The sequence below is a fragment of the Carica papaya genome, chromosome 7 (genome assembly GCF_054855325.1).
Source record: "Carica papaya isolate Zhongbai chromosome 7, ASM5485532v1, whole genome shotgun sequence".
In the NCBI taxonomy this organism is placed as follows: Eukaryota; Viridiplantae; Streptophyta; class Magnoliopsida; order Brassicales; family Caricaceae; genus Carica; species Carica papaya.
Genome location: NC_142315.1, coordinates 3,586,744 through 3,600,689, shown reverse-complemented (window position 1 = coordinate 3,600,689; position 13,946 = coordinate 3,586,744). Strand labels below are relative to the sequence as shown.

Genomic DNA, 13,946 nt, shown 5'->3' with positions numbered 1-13,946 from the left:
TATATATATATATGGGTATATAACACAAACATATGGAATGAAAATGACAAATTCCTAACTATTCTTCTCTACCCACTTGAATGATAAAAGATTTTTTGTTAGATGAAATCACATATTTTATTTCCCCTTTTTGGATGGCTTCAAAGTGCCAGTTCTTATTGCACTTTCTCATGTTAGTGCTCAATGGAGGCTATCATCATCTATAGTAAAAGCACTTGCTGCAAAACAAATCAGATTTAGAAGAAAATCTTTTCAACTGCTTACCATCGTACCTACCCTAAGAATGTCCACCTATGTACATATACATATATATATATATATATACACACACATATTAAGAGTCATACTTCTTAATTAAACAGGTTTTGAATCTATGGGTATACATGTAACCCTAATAGAACTGACTTAATGACTTTCCAAGTTCAAACTATTTGTTGGTATAGAAGTTCAAATGCATATAGCATAGATTGACTTTTTATATAATCATCCCAGGTGAGATATATATAGGATCTAACTTTTTCACACAAATATTTATATCGGATGTTTTGGAATCACTATTACAAGCTGTTCATGAAAGCAAAATAGTTTTGAGCTTTTAGGACAGGTTGGAAATTCCCCATTTTGCATCACAATTACATTGAATGTACTTTCTTTTATGACTGTTGCTACATTTATATATGTACATATGTACATGTAGCCAAGGCTTCTTTGTTTTAGCTTTCTTTTCCTTAATTAAGTGAAGCACCAAACTGAGTGAATAGTTCCCAACAACAATATAAGTCCTTGGAAACAAGTAGATTTTGCCTTTTACTTTTAAAAGCAAATGATTCTTCTTCCAAAAAAAAAAAAATTACTAGTTTTTTCATGTCATGTGGATCAAAACAAGGATAGAAACATACTCCAACACTATAATATGTTTTACGAGGAAAAACTAAGGATCTGATTCGATGGTATTCAAAGATTTTTAGAGGAAGAAGAGAAAATTTATTATCTCCACTTGCTTGCTTTTTCTCCATGCCGCGTACTTGAACACATTAAAGAACATTAATCTATTAATGATGATGGTGGATTTCATGATCATTACTTATACAATAGTGCTACTTGGGATTCATATTATATTTAAATTTATGTGGAGACAAATATAAAAGTGATGGTAAGGCACAAGGAGTCAAATCACAAGCAACAATACAATTTCCATAATCTAATTCTTTCTACTCAATTTTTTCTTTCGTTTTCTTTGGTTTTTTCAAGTCCTAATTTTATCTAAAATCAAAAACTTTTATTATATACTAAATTTTTCTGTAATAATTTTTATTTTTAAATATATAGTATTATGTAAATAAGTTGAATAAATTATATTTTTTTTATTTATGAAGGTAAAAACAAGACATTTCAAAAGAAATAAACACTGTTGCAAATGAATATAGAGTTGGAATAGCTATATATATGTTCACACACGTATATATAGATAGATATGTGCTTTTGGATAGAAAAAGAAAGACACATGGTTAAACAATGTCTAAACTGAAACAAGAGAAAGAGACCCTTTATCACATACAAAAGTACCTTTCAAATGATACTCATCTTGACTGAAACTTTCCTTTTTGTACACCATAATTTTCATCCCACATAACACATGATCATATCTGTTCATGTTAAACTAAATGCTTGATGACGACTTGTGATCGAAGACAAAGATTTTGCAGACCCAGTTTTTATATATAATTAGTTTCTTAGAATTTGAATATCATCACAATTGGCTAATTCAGATTATACTTTGATAGAAACAAGGTCTTGTTTCTTGTTTTTTTTAAGCTTTTGATGTCACGACGTGTAAAAGTTGACTATAAACTTGCTTCTTCCATAAGTCACTTTTTCTGCGCTGCTGGTTTTATATTGGATGATTAGGTGTATGTAAGTTGGTTCACTCTATAAACAGAATGGTGGAGGAGACACAAGAGAACTCCATTGATCTTCAACATTATAATAGTTTAACGAAAGAAAATAAAAGTTTACCCAAATACTTTGTGAAATGTATACATACACACACATATACTTGATTTAATAAATTTTATTTTCCTTTGCATAATAAGCAACCACTAACTTTGGCATCAGATACCGTAAAAAATAATATATATTTATATATAAATTCATATGTAAAGCCTTTTTGTTTAGCAAACATGAAAATTTGATCATCGCTGGAAGTCATGGATGAAGACTATATATGTTTTTCTGGTGTCATGCAGCATATTATCAAATAGAAGTAAGGGAATTATATTTATACCCATCTCCTTGCTTGTCTTACATGCTACATCTTATTTTTTTATATACAATATTTTATTTTGTGATATCTTACTCATATATTAAATTAAACTAAGTAATATTTTTTTATGATTAAAATTCATTTACTTTCTTCAATCTGTGTTGTATTATTAATGGCTTGAATTGAATTATAGGCACTATATCTCAGTTTCTTCTCTCTTTTTTTTTTTAAGTTCTTCAAATTCCAATACTCAATTAAGGACTATAAAGTTTTTCTTTTCAGGGATTTCAGAGGTATTAATTTCTCAATCAATCCACAAAAGGGTTTTGATGGGAATATGCCATATATCATATGCATGCATTTATATTTATATATATATATATATATATATATACTCTGTAAATGTTATTTCTATATTTATAAAATATATCAATAAAATGGCTACTTCTGACACTTGTACAACAATATTTTATTAGGAATACGAATAAAAGAAAATTCATTATGAAAGGTCAATATGTAATGAAAGTGGAGAAACTATTGAGAACATGAATTATTAGCAGAATAATATTTAATACGAAAGTGGCAGCACAAAAAGCACCTTTTTTTTTTTTTAGAAAATGCTCCGCTAGTCTATTATGTATAATTATATATATAACAAATAACATATGTTCCTACTCTCTCTCTCTCTCTCTCTCCATGTATACGTATTTATATGTATTATATATATATATATGTGTATGTATATGCATATTTGTTAGTCTATAGCAGAAAGCAGATTTGATGGGTGATAAAGAAAGAGGATCCACTTAGAGAGCCACTTTAGTTTCATGGAGGAGGATATTCTTTCATAAAGAAAATTTAAAGCCCTTCATTAATTCTTGAGTATATAAATACAAAATCAATTGAAACATAAACTTATAAAGAATCTACACAGTTGATTTTGTTTGGGTCAGCAAATGAACATTTAATTACCAACTGTTGATCATTTGATCGTTTGAATCCTCAAATCTATCCATTTTCACCCGACGTGTATTTTGATCCATACATATTTTCTAGTGCTCAGTACAAGCAATTCCATATAGCATAATATATATATATATATATGAAGCACGTGTATGTATAATATAATGATAGTGGGTAACTAGGATAAACGTACACGCCAGAAAAAAAGGGTTAGGGTAAATTGAGAACGTTGACTAGGGTTAGGGTTTATACTTTTTTTTTTTTTTTTGAGGTCTATGATATTAGAAATTGCTTTCTAAAACGATGAGCCATAATTAAGAATTTAAAAATTATATTTTTTATTTTTAAAACATATCTATCAACTAAATCAGTCCTTCTATTTTTTTAATAGAACGATAATAATTAATAATAATTTTTGATGAATTTAAATAATATCATATTTTAAAAGTTCAAATTATATGATCGGACAAACTATCTTTTATTTTTTGTGAGTTTAGAGTTTTTTTCATTTTTCTTCTTGATTTGTAATTTTTCTGAGAAAAAACTATAATTAATAAAATATATAAAAAAAATTTATCATATATAAGAGATTTCTTCGTTTAAACCAAAAAAAAAAAAAACAATATAAAATTCCCATTTGATTAATCCATTTATCTCTAAACACGTTAGTATTCAAGCATTCCGAATGTCTGAAATAAGTTTCTAAATATACGTAAAACTCATTTATAATTGATTCGTTCTTTTTCAAGTTTAAATGAAGTGTCAAATTTATAAACAAATTTCATAACATTTCTGAATTTCTTCCCATCCACAGCTTCTAAACCTTTGAGAAAATATTTAGTTCTAATGGAATCAAACTATTGATGATAAAAAATCAGCAAGTGCAGCAAAAATAGTAGAAAGACACTTTAAAAAAAAAATTCTCCTGGCTATCTCAATTTCCTATAATCATGGACTTTGCAGATCTGATATAAACATGATTAACGTTGGTATCCCATTCCTCTATCCTCTTAAAGTTGACATATTTGTTTATAAAAATTAAAGTATGAAAAAAAGAAAAACCAACAAGAAAAGGGTGCAGAAAACATGGATGAATCAGAGAGTAGAGCCAAATCAACTCTAAATGGATATGCAGATGTTCTGCAAGTTCTGTTTGCCCCACTTTCTCGTTGTAGATGATAAGGAAAGTAATGGTATTAATGGTAGATCGGATGCTCTGTCATTGTCTCTATCCATATGTTTCAAAGTGCAAAGTGGTCTAATTTTGGATAAGGTATGTGAAGGAATATGAATCGAGACAAAATCTCTTCCTTTGCTATGCTTCCCAAGACCAAAACAAGGTTATTAATACAATTTTGCATATCATTCACAATTTCTGCATTCAATTTCTCATGGCTAGAAATCAAAATCTACCTCAATTCATTTAGAAAAGAAAAAGAAAGAAAAATCATTCAATTATCAACATCATATAGTAAGTCAGACATAGCCTCAGGAGATATATAATACCTGTGGGAGATATCTAATAGGTGAGTATCACATGGACCCAGCAAATTGTGCAACCATATCCTATGGGAGCAGTGTGGAGAGTGGACCTGCTAGATAATTGATGAGCTGCTTTACTGCTTTTTGGGCAAAAAAGTAAAGTACAAGAAAAGCATAAACAATTAATCCACACTATTGACTTAGAAGGGCTCGTTTATATTTGTCAGATCAACAAAACTAGCCTGCCATAATTTTCAACAGTGAGAAACTTGACTATTCCTAATTTCCACGATCAAACACTGAAGAATGTTTAAAAAAGGTTAAATTGGGCAGAAAAAAGATGAATTCCACAGATTCACAAACTCCATTCTGTACCTGCACATCTTTCATGCAATTGACTCTTCTGATAACATTCTGACAATCATGAACATGGAACAAACTCCCCTATAAGCTTGATAGTTCAAGTTCTCAGAAACTAAAAGCTGTTCAACCTACCTCAACATTTATATTACATTCAACATTGATGAGATAAATAAGAAATCACAAAAAGAACATAAAAGAAAGCACACCAGTATTTAGCCATAACATTTGTTACCTGGAAACATGGTAAAGATCAGTAATAAAAGCCAATAAGACAGGATAATGTTGACCCAAAACTGGAAAAACACTTTTTGAGAGCAAAATGGAGCTTTTTCAATTGCACGTTCCTAAGCAGGAGAGCTAAATAAAAGAAAATAGAAATAAATACAGAAGTGCAAAATTTTAGTGGTGCCAAGGTTACTAGCAACATGTTTCTGCTAGCCTTCAACAATGTACATTAAGCAAATCACCAATGGGAGCTTGATTTTTGTATTATCATGAAATCATATAGCTTGGAAGTTGCAACAATTGACTGCCCTTATTGCAAAGGATACAGTTGCATTAAAAATCCACCCTAAGCAGCAACTGCAACCTTTTCCGGCTTCTTAATAGCTGCCTTGAAAGGCTTCCCATCAACCTTTGTTTCTGGTTTTTCTATTCCTTGAATGTCAGTTATTCTCAACTTAGTCAATTCCTGGATAAAAATATAATAACAGATAAACGTGATCAGCCCATAAAAATATTTACAGACAAAAGGACCAAGCCACCATTATTTACACAAATATCTTTTACATACCTGGCGATGTCCTTTCGTTCGGCGGTAATTCTTTCTTCTCTTTTTCTTGAAAATAAGTACCTTTGCATCTAATGCCTGAGAAAATAGAGTGACAATATGTCAGTAAGCCCTTGACTGTGTATCAAAGAGAAGAAATAAGATTGTACCATACCATGAGTACAGTGTGAAGGATCAGGTGTAGAGGGTAAATTGGAGTCACGGGTTGTGAATGGTTGATTATAACTGACATTATAGTCGTCAACATAGTATGAATAGACATTGTAATGAAAATTCAAATCATTTCGGGAAATTCAAATTCTAACTATTCTCATTCTCTCTGTCTCTCTCCCCCCCCTAAATTCTTCTTCCTCTGTCTCCTCTCTACCTTCTTCTCAACTCTTATTCTCTAGCTTGCCAACATTCAGTGTTGTGGTGAACTCACGTCAAAGCTAAATGACTAGGGCTTCTGACACAATATACTAGTTAAACTACAGATTCAAAAACCAAAGAGTTGCAGATAACTCATAATGCCTTTTTCTGGGGAAATTTAGAAAAATGGAGGTTGAAAATGCATGCAGGTGATATAATGCTCAAAGCAGTCATTTTCTTTCTTGGATGTGTTAATCTAAGCATTTACTCATCAGAAAGATTCAGCGTGACACATGAAGCAATGGCCTAACATTAATGTAGTTACAACTTCCTGTTTGCTTCAATTACTTGAACCAATTCAGCTCTTGCCATGAATTTCTTATAGAGAGGAATTTCTATTCCTACTAATCTATGTAGGGACAAGAAATTTACCTAGCTTGAAGCAAAACAGAAATCAAAGGACTAGTCATAGTTCCTTTATATCATTTATATTATGCCTTCACTCACACTTGGAACTGGTATAAGCTGTATATCACCAACCAACAAAAGGAAAGCTTTTGTAGACGAAAAAAAACGTTATAGACAAAGCACCAGGAGAATGCCATCTAAGTACAAAATAACACAACAAAAGGATGTCAAAATATCAATCAAGTTCCATAAATGCTCCCAAGAAGAAAGAGGATGATCCTCAAACAAAAAAACATAGGATCTAAAATCAATGATTCAGAACCCACATTCTTTTGTTTTATGGGATGTAAATTTTGGTTAAGGAATACACTCCATCAAAAGCTATCATAGTCCTTTCTTTCCAGACGTGCAAAAATAGACATGGAAGTAGAAGCTACATCCTGTTCTACCAGCCAAAGTATTCTGCCAAGTTCACAATTCCAGAAAGGCCAAACTCCCCAAGGCCCACTTCAAGGTCAGAAATTCCAGAACCGTATATCATAAAACACACACACACACAAAAAAACCATTAATCAACACCTTCCCACACTTTATTAGGTTATCAGCGGTCAAATTCTTCCCCTGGGAGGTTTTGCTTTTTCTAAATTTGCTTTTATTGAAAATTACTCAAAGCTAAATTGCAACTGACTATGATGGAAATAAAAAATTTCACTCAGAAGGCCCCAACTCAGACTCCACATAGGAAGGTCTTCTCAGGAGGGTAGGACACTTAACTAAAGACAGCAGCTGAGGCCACCAAAGTAGTCATCCAAGTCTCAATTTTTGAGATACTGATCAAGCCAACATCCCAAATAATCTTCCACTGTTGCCAGAGAAAAAGCATTCATTGATCAGACTCCTTTTCCTCCTGGCACCACTATACAGTGTAAGGAACTGCAACTTGAAAAGTTACCACGAAACCATCCATCCAAAAGTTCACCCTCTACCGAGCCCAACTTGAATTGGAGATTAGGCCTCAAAGCCTCCCGACAACCCTGAATCTTAATCCACTTCCACTCCAGGACTATCAGGTTTCCTGAGACACGAAGTGATTTCATCCGGACATGCAAATCTATATTTCACCTGCACTATACCTCTAGAGAAATTCTTATATATCAAGCATCTCTAAAGTTATTTACCAAGCAAGACCTTCCTGAAAGTCAAACAAGATCTCAGCTAAGACTACTGGCTCAAGAGGTTTCTTCAGAGAACCAATCTCTTGACAATTTTGGCCAAGATTTGGAAGAGCAATCTCTTCATAATAAATGAGCAACATCATTTATTGGCCTCAATCCCTTGGGGAAGAAGATCTTCTATGCAGTTTGACTTCTTGGTATCTCTAAATCCACCTTGACTTCTTGATTTTTTTATAAGAATATGCCCCCAACCCCATCATCATGGACCAGCGATGCTAGCCTTTATGTCCCAGCAATCCCTCCCACCTTTCCTCCCCTTCCCCCACCCCACTAAAAAAATGAAGAGAAGCACATTGATGGTAGCCTTTAGTCAAATAGAAGACAATTGACCTAAATATCCAAGATAACTCTTGGTTAAGAAGACACTCTGCACCTAATATCATCCTCAGAAAGGCCCTGGGTATCAACCCCACTCCCCTCTAAAACCACATAACAAACTTCCTCTCGATCACCAAGAACTTCATTGGTGACGAGAGTGACATGGCTCTCAAAGTTATAATCTCCACAGACTTATGGACTCTTTCAGGAGAACATAACTTATTGGATATTATGCCATTTTGCGTCAATGGAAAAATGTATAAATCTTGCTTTTAGAAATTCGTTATGCAAGGTACCTCTTACGATCATATTAAAGACAGGCTAGACTCAAATCACCTTTCTACATGTGAAGTCTAGAGCTTTGAAATTAACAAGGCTATACCCTATAAATCTTAGATTATCCTTTTTCTTTGGAAAACAAATTTATTCCCTGATTGGTTTCCCTTACAATCACAACCAGAAATACCTATTCATGAGAGATATTCCTCGGTATCCATCAAAGTTCCATCCTCCTGTTGTTTAGGGCATTAACAAATAAAGCAATTTGTAGTTCAATTCATCATCGTGCCTTTCTCTAAGCATAACTTTCTACTGATGAGCAAACCATTTGAGTTTACAACACCAACAATTTCAAAAATGCTATATGAATTATTGAAGCACACATGATGGAGCCTAAAACTCTTGTTTTCTAGCTGCACTTCTGTTTTTCCTCTATTTGCCTTCTTTTTTCCTTATTTTCTTACCAACTCACCAAAAAGTTCATATTAGGGGCTAAAAGAAGAATCATGATAGTATAAACCACCTTTTTTCTTCAAATAAAAGGTATACATCATAGTATAAACCACATTGATAAACAACCAAAAAAATTGGAACAGATTAAGGCTTGGCAAGGTATATTAAGCTTCAGCAATAAAACCTCATTCTCTTCATTAGTCCTAGTATTTGAAAAATGAAAGGAAAACATTAACATAAAGATGATTTGGTGACATTAATTTGTCTGCATAACCCAACCACCCTCACAACACACCATTCAGATAAAAAGAAAAGCAAATTGGAAAAGAAATATTTTATTCATCAGTTCACCTTAATGTTTGGCAGACCAAATTCTTGAAAATTCCAGAAGGTAATTAACTAGAAATTTATATCCAAAGGATATTCTGTCAATTTTCCAGAAAATTTCTCACTTTTAAGTTTCCCGTCCTCCATGTTTGGGAGCCAAAATTTGTTTAAGCAAAATTCCAAGAGATAGCTTGCTAGCTATGCAACACCCAAAGGATAATTTTCTGTGAATCTTGGGGACAATGTATACTGTTCGACTTTGGAATTTTGTGTTCATAAATTTTCCTGAAAGATAAGGACATAAGGTTGGGAAAAAAACCAATCTAGTATGATGCTTCAATAACATGCATTCCCCTACCTCTAATTAAGCAACTACTTTTCCCCTTTTGTTCCTCTTGCATGGCAGGGGGAATGCTGGTATGATCGCCATAGAAAAAAGTGGGAGGGAGGAGAGAGAGAACGGATATATCACTTACATGTTCTTCAACAACTGCATGAACAGCTGCGTCTGGCACCGTAGGCCTACCAATAATTGTTTGGGTTCCTGAGCCCAGCAGAAGAACCTTGTTTAGAAGTAACTGCAATACAAGTTCTCTAAAGAATCAATGAAAAATCAATTATATAGGAGACAAAGATAAGCATTCTTTTTTCTTCCAAGATGATACACTAGAAAGCTTTTCAGAAAAATGTAAATGAAAAAAATATAATAAAACTCGATGCAGTAGTGCCCCATTATTTTTTCTTCCAAGATAATACACCAGAACGCTTTTCAGGAAAATGTAAATGCAAACAATAATAAAACCCAATGCAGTTTTTCCCGTAAAATAAAATTTTTGCCATCCTGCACAAATCATGAAGCTATCATGCAGCATAGCACCAAGAGCAAAAGCCAGAAGAAAACAAAGAATGATGGAGAACAAATTAGGACAAATTTCTCTACTTAAGAATTTAGGGATAAAAATTAGACATTATACCTAAAACTTCTTAAACATCACATCTAATAAATCTTAAACATCATAGATAAGGGTTTGATTGCATGCACATATAACTAGAAAATTGAAAAACCCTAGAGTATTTTATTAAATAACAGAAGTCAGTCTAAAAATTCAATTACAGATATATTTATAATGCACAGGGATCTGTGTATGGGAGTCATGTGTGCCCTTCCAGTGGCTGTTGGGGGCTGCAGATAGAAGGTTAGTACGAGACATAGCGGTGAAAGACAGGATGAAAAGAGGCAGTGCCTAGGAAGAAAGCAAAAAGTGCATTTCCCTGTGAATTTTACAGTGGGGTTTTGGCTTTTGCCATTGAAGTCTTCTAAGTCTAGTGGTAAGGGCGATGGCACCCCCTCGGTGCCAATATCTTTTAAGATGCTCATGTTTATGAAGTGCCCATGAGCTTTTGCCCGAAAGGACACCACAAAAGATGACTCTCTTTGAGCTCGTGGAGTGTCATTGCCCAATTAAGGAAAATTCGTCAATTCTTTGCTAGCCATATACCCCAAAGACCTGCAAAAGTAGCACCTCGCCATAGTACCTTAGCTTCTTTTCTAACTCTAACCCCCTGACTTCATGAGTTTATAAAAATATCAACTGTGGGACCACCACCCAGTTGACACCAAATTTATTCATCAGATTAGTCCATACTTTCCACACCATGTTACAAAGTGAAAACAAGTGGGAAAAAGTCTCACCACTATTGAAGCACAAAACACATATCAGGGGACAGAGCATAGTGAGGGCGTTGGACTTGAAACAAATCATTAGTGTTACATATTTCGTTCATAGCGGTCCATCAAAACACTTTTACCTTCAAAGGGACTACAACTTTCCAAAATACATTGGCAATATGAAATTTTTGTCAGTGGGTTTAGAAATTGTCAAATATCCAACACTACTACCATGCTATTTGTTACTAATCACCACTACGGTAGGATGTAAAATGGTTACAAAAAAGCCCAAATCTAAAAGAACAATGAATTAAGCTTTTGAAACCACCAACTGGTACAAATTAGCCAAATAAGCCCTCTTCTCCTTCATCTTACTATGCTTAACACCAGCATATCACACTATTGAACACTCAAACATATATCAGGACAGAAAAACCCGGAAACTACAATAGTTTACTTTCTCGTATAATATCATCAAAGGAAAGTTCAGACAAAACCCACCCAGAATAGAGAAGACTTGCTTAGCAATCTGTAAATATAACCAACCCGTATCGTTTCAAATAAAAAAAACCATTTTCAAGAATTAAAAAAAGATACGTATTTTAAAGCACTTCTAAGTGCATAGCAAGCGACAACTGTAGCAATATCCGCATTTAGCTCAATTTTTGTACAAGAATAAAAACAGGAAACGTGGCTTACCTTGTCGTTCACTTCGCAGAATTTCAACTTCTCAGTATAAATGCAATCTCTATTGCTCACCTTAAACTGATGCGACCCAACCTACTCAAAAACCACATCCAACCCACCAGGAAATAGAAAGTATAAGAACACAAGCAAACTTAAAATTGAAAAAAGGAAAAAAGATATCAACATTTTCACTGTTAACGCCCAAAAAGAGAACCAGATTATCTAATTATAGTAATGAAACCTGAACAACTGCGAAAACCGGTTCGTACGGTTTAAAAACGCGGTCAGACCGCTTGAGTGGGCCGACTACTTTGTACCCAATAGCCGCAGCCTCCTCTTCCTTCTCTTCCACCGAATACTCTCTCTGCAGATCAGAAGGCGTCGTGTCATCCTCTCCCTCGTCACTGCTCTCTTCCTCTTCGTCGTCGTCACTCCGGTTCGACGAGAAGTAGCGGCAATGGTCAATCCATGAGGCGAACCATGAAGGCTCTATGAGTTGGGTTTGGGTTGGGATCAACGTTTCGGAAGAGATGGGAATGAAGAGAGCATGAATAGGCTTCAAGGAGGAGAGGGAAGGCCTTGAGTTCGCCGAGATAAGCGCCGCGGCACCGCGACTGAGCGCGTTGAGGTACCGGCGGCTCGCCATGAACGGCGCTTTTGGTATGGGTGTTTTGATCTCTGGATTCTGATGTTCCCCGAGTTCACTGTTCAACAAAAGGGTTTAGGAGGTTTGGAGGTTTATTTTCTGAACCTCTTTTTTTTGTTTTTTTGAAAACCATGTCTGTTCACAATATTATATGTTATTTTACATGTATATATTAAAAATTAAATAATACATGTATAGGTACAAAATTAATTTATGTGCGATAATCTAAAAAATAATTATAATTTAAAGCACTGATTTCATTATTCTTTAAAAAAGTACACTTAATTTCATTTTTTTCTTATAGATAATGTCCCATCATCTAGGATTAATTCTTTTAAAAAACAAATTTAATATATGCATATATATAAATATAGAATTAGCATGGTATTAATTATAATTTTACATTCTTCCAACCTAAATAACAAATTAACTAAATAATTTTTTATTATATGTAAATTCAATTATTAGTAGTACTGACTCTATCGAATTGATTCAAACTAATTTAAAAATTAAATTAAAAATAAATTTAAACTGAAGATTTAAATATTTATCACGGACATAAATTTTAAAATTTAAATACTAAATCCTAAACTTCTAAACTTTAAATCTTAAATCTTAAATGTTAAACCTAAATTAACTCTTAACTCTAGACATTAAAATTATAAACTCTAAATCTTAAATCATAAACCATAAATTATAAAATCTTAAAACATAAAACCTTTAATCATGAACTCTAAACTCTAAATCCTAAAATTAAAAACCTTATATTTTAAAATTTTAAACACTAAACTAAAAGTCATAAACCTATAAACCATAAATCTTAAATCACAAATAATAAAATTCTAAGCTCTAAAATCCTAAACCATAAAACTTTAGCAATAAATTATAAACTCTAAATCATTAACTCCAAAACCTAAACTCTAAACACCAATTCTAACCCACTAAAGATTAAATTCTAATGCTTAAACCTTAAATTCTAAAGTCTAAATTATAAGTTATAAGTTTTAAACTCTTAAACCTTAAACTTTAAATATTAAAATCTTAAAACCTAAATCTTAAAATCCTAAACCCTCAACTTTAAGCTCTCAATCATAAACCCTAAACCTATAAACTCTAAATTTTAAACTCTAAAATCTATAAATCTTAAATCATAAACTTTCGATATTAAATCCTGAATCTTAAGTCATATACTCTAAACTATAAACCATAAATCTTAAAATTCTAAATTATAAACCTTAAACTTCAATTCTTAAACTCTAAAATCTTAAATCATAAAATCTAAACTTTAAATCCTAAAGCCTAAACTTCAACAAAACTCTATATCATAAAGCATACACCTTAAAAATGTAAGGTTTAAACTATAAACCCTGAATTCAAAGTCTTAAATCATAAACCATAAAGAAAATAAAATAAAAAATAATACACACACACACAAAGACTACAATATGCATTTCTAGTGTGTGTCTTGTATGTGTGTATATATATATATATTAATTCTTTAGTATATATATGTGAATTTTAATTTTATTAAAATCATATTATGATCAAACTAATATCAGATTCTTTGGTCCAAAATATCATAGATCCAGTACTAGACTGTTTTATATTCAATTTAGTTTGTCTAGACTAAACAATTGTATCTAGTTTAGTTTCTCGGTACAAATTAAGAACTGAATAACCATAATTATATTCATTCATATACATATACATAT

General features: G+C 32.5%; 1 protein-coding gene across 1 annotated transcript; it reads right to left on the bottom strand.

The window, feature by feature from the left end:
* Positions 1-5,353: 5,353 nt before the first annotated feature.
* NFD1 (Ribosomal protein L21) lies at positions 5,354-12,361 on the bottom strand. Its single transcript, XM_022046682.2, has 5 exons — positions 11,830-12,361; positions 11,601-11,681; positions 9,709-9,810; positions 5,865-5,939; positions 5,354-5,762 (listed from the first exon to the last, which is right to left on the bottom strand). Exons 1-5 carry the CDS (start codon positions 12,232-12,234, stop codon positions 5,643-5,645), a joined length of 783 nt encoding a protein of 260 aa, XP_021902374.2. The 5' UTR covers positions 12,235-12,361; the 3' UTR covers positions 5,354-5,642.
* Between the last annotated feature and the right edge of the window lie 1,585 nt (positions 12,362-13,946).